Source organism: Anarrhichthys ocellatus, unplaced genomic scaffold (assembly GCF_004355925.1).
Source record: "Anarrhichthys ocellatus isolate YVR2014 unplaced genomic scaffold, GSC_Weel_1.0 scaffold4943, whole genome shotgun sequence".
Lineage (NCBI taxonomy): Eukaryota > Metazoa > Chordata > Actinopteri > Perciformes > Anarhichadidae > Anarrhichthys > Anarrhichthys ocellatus.
The window spans coordinates 1-2,852 of NW_022284917.1; the positions used below are offsets into that span (position 1 = coordinate 1).

At 43.7% G+C, this 2,852-nt stretch overlaps 1 protein-coding gene across 1 annotated transcript; it reads left to right on the forward strand.

The window, feature by feature from the left end:
* Positions 1 to 166: 166 nt before the first annotated feature.
* LOC116379690 (sodium channel protein type 4 subunit alpha B-like) lies at positions 167 to 2,353 on the forward strand. Its single transcript, XM_031841663.1, has 3 exons — positions 167 to 491; positions 945 to 1,106; positions 1,760 to 2,353. Exons 1-3 carry the CDS (start codon positions 345 to 347, stop codon positions 1,988 to 1,990), a joined length of 540 nt encoding a protein of 179 aa, XP_031697523.1. The 5' UTR covers positions 167 to 344; the 3' UTR covers positions 1,991 to 2,353.
* The last annotated feature ends 499 nt before the right edge of the window (positions 2,354 to 2,852 follow it).

A 2,852-nucleotide genomic window follows, 5' to 3' on the forward strand; every position in this document is an offset into this window, starting at 1 on the left:
AGCTTTGTTTTCAGATGATCTTTTCTGTTTGTCACTGTTTTTCTTTATTTAATGTTTTATATCTTATATTTTACATGTAATACACAGTGAGTTCTCTGTGTTTGTATATCTTTGTGTGTATGTTTCCTGCGTTTGTTGGCAGGTAAAGCAACAGGTGGCCTCATTCTTTCATTTTGCATTTTTGTGGGACAGATGCAAAGTGACCCTGGTCTGGTTCTGCTGGACTCTCTTTATGTATTTGATCTTTTCTTTGTGAGCAGGATCATGAACAACATGAATCATTTCATCAAACCACCCGTTGTGTTGTGTTGTGTCAGGTGTTCTCGGGGATCTTCACGGCGGAGATGCTGCTGAAGATCATCGCTCTGGATCCGTACTACTACTTCCAGACGGGCTGGAACATCTTCGACAGCATCATCGTCTGCCTCAGCCTCATGGAGCTCGGTCTGTCCGACGTGGAGGGACTCAGTGTGCTGCGCTCCTTCAGACTGGTGACTGCAACACACACACACACACACACACACACACGTGTCCTTGCAGTCTCTCCAGTGTTTCTCTGGTGTTGTCGGTTCTGCAGGAGAAAACGCACAGATAGACAAATAAAGACACACTTTAACGTTCGCTTCTTTCTTTTGATTTTGTTGTTCTTTCTTTTTCATTTTATTTGTCTCCTAATCCTAGTTTACTAGTTTCCTTCCTTCCTCCTTCCTTCCTTCCCTCCTTCCTCCTTCCTTCCTTCCTCCTTTCTCTCACAGTTATACTGAAAACTATCAGCAACATTACAGGAACAAACATAGAATAAGACTCGACCGTGGGGCCATCACAAAGAGTTGCATTTGAAGATCTATTTATAGAAAAAATAAATGTTAAAATCATACAAAAAAACTCAAGTTTAAAGAGGGCTCTTATTCTGAAAACCCCGTGTCTTCCTGTGTTGCTTGCAGCTCCGCGTGTTCAAGCTCGCCCGCTCGTGGCCGACCCTCAACACCCTGATCAAGATCATCGGGAACTCCATGGGCGCTCTGGGCAACCTGACGCTCGTCCTCGCCATCATCGTCTTCATCTTCGCAGTCGTCGGCATGCAGCTGTTTGGAAAGAACTACCAGGTAACGTGACCTCTGACCTCTGACCAACACGCAGGCTTCAGGCCATCAGCAACCGACCCATTCTGCACACGTGCGGGAGCGCCTACCCAGTATGCATCTGATTGGCTACTTGCTGCTAAAAGCTAACGTTAGCCTAGCTATGATGCTAATTGGAGCTTTGAGTTCACGTTTTTGGAGGCTGTGTAGGGGCTATATTATTATTATTATTATTATTATTACTATTATTATTACTATTATTATAGATATTCCCATAATTTACTTAATATTTGAAATCAATACAATTCATTTCTTGCCTCAAAAATGATCCGAAGTGAATTTAATAATATATGAAAGTTGTAAATATAAAAAACAAAAAACCTTAGCTAGGCTAATGTTAGCGTTTAGCAGCCCGTAGCCAATCAGAGGCCGTTAATTCTTGCGCTGCACTTTTGAGCTGTTGTTTTTATCATTTGTACTTTAACACAGAATAAATATATTATGAGGTGAAAAAACAACTTCATATTTTTTCCGGAACATCGTTTTTTCTGAGCTTTCAAATAAAGTCACGTTGTGTGGAGCAAACTTTATTAATCCTTTCACTCTTGACCAGTTCCTACCTTTCACAATAAAAGCCTGAGACCTATAATGCGGGTTCTGTCTCCTGCCTCCTACAGGACTGTGTCTGTAAGATCTCGAAGGACTGCACTCTCCCTCGCTGGCACATGAAGGACTTCTTCCACTCCTTCCTCATCGTCTTCAGGGTGCTGTGCGGCGAGTGGATCGAGACCATGTGGGACTGCATGGAGGTGGCGGGTCAGCCGCTCTGCCTCCTGGTCTTCATGCTGGTCATGGTCATTGGGAACCTGGTGGTGAGTGACCTCGGACCTCTAGAGCTGATCTCATGAACCTTGTGAATCTGCTGATCGGTGCTTGTGTTTGCTTCTTTAACCTCTGGCTCTTTGTGGTAGAAGAACTTTATTGGTTCATCGTAATAACTGCATTGTCGGACGTTGAATGGTGTTCATGGGCCCTGAAGAGCAGGAGGTTGATGACCTTTGACCCCTGACTCCTCACCTGTATTGTTTGGGCTTCGTTCAGCTGTTGAAGCTGAAACCTTGCAGCGGTGTTGTTTTATACTTATCCGATGGTCAGAGAGAGAGAGAGAGGATGTTTGACCTTTGACCCTGTGTTTGAACTCGTTGGCTGATTTATGTGAGATCTTTTTTCATTCCCTCCTTCCTTCATTCCTTTTTCTTCCTTCCTTCCTTCTTTCATTCCCTCCTTCCTTCCTTTCCATCTTCCATTATTTCTTCCTTCCTACCCTCCTTCCTTCTTTCCTTCCTTTGTTTCCTCCTTCCTTCCTTTCTTTCTTTCTTTCTTTTATCCAAGTATTTAAAAATTATGTTAATTCTTTGGTTAAAAAAACTTAGCTCTGACGTGTGTGTGTGTGTGTGTGTGTGTGTGTGTGTGTGTGTGTGTGTGTGTGTGTCCTAATCAGAGGGATTCAGAGCAGACAGGAGGCGGTAACTGGAGAAGAGAAAGTACACTTATCTGATGGTCAACGCACACACACACACACAGACACACACACACACAGATGGATTGATTGATGTGGTGACGTGATGAGTGTGTGTGTGTGTGTGTGTGTGTGTGTGGGGAGGGGTGCAGTGTAAGACGAGATGATGAGATATCATCAGAAGAAAGGAAAGCTTTCCTCTCCTCTTGTTCTCCAGCAAGATGAGCTGTGTGTGTGTGTGTGTGTGTGTG

Bases quoted from the DNA above. Each gene is read 5' to 3' on its own strand.
- LOC116379690 (XM_031841663.1), top strand. From the start codon at position 345: ATGCTGCTGAAGATCATCGCTCTGGATCCGTACTACTACTTCCAGACG. The intron at 492-944 runs GTGACTGCAACA...TGTTGCTTGCAG, and splicing joins TGCTGCGCTCCTTCAGACTG to CTCCGCGTGTTCAAGCTCGC. The intron at 1,107-1,759 runs GTAACGTGACCT...TGCCTCCTACAG, and splicing joins TGTTTGGAAAGAACTACCAG to GACTGTGTCTGTAAGATCTC.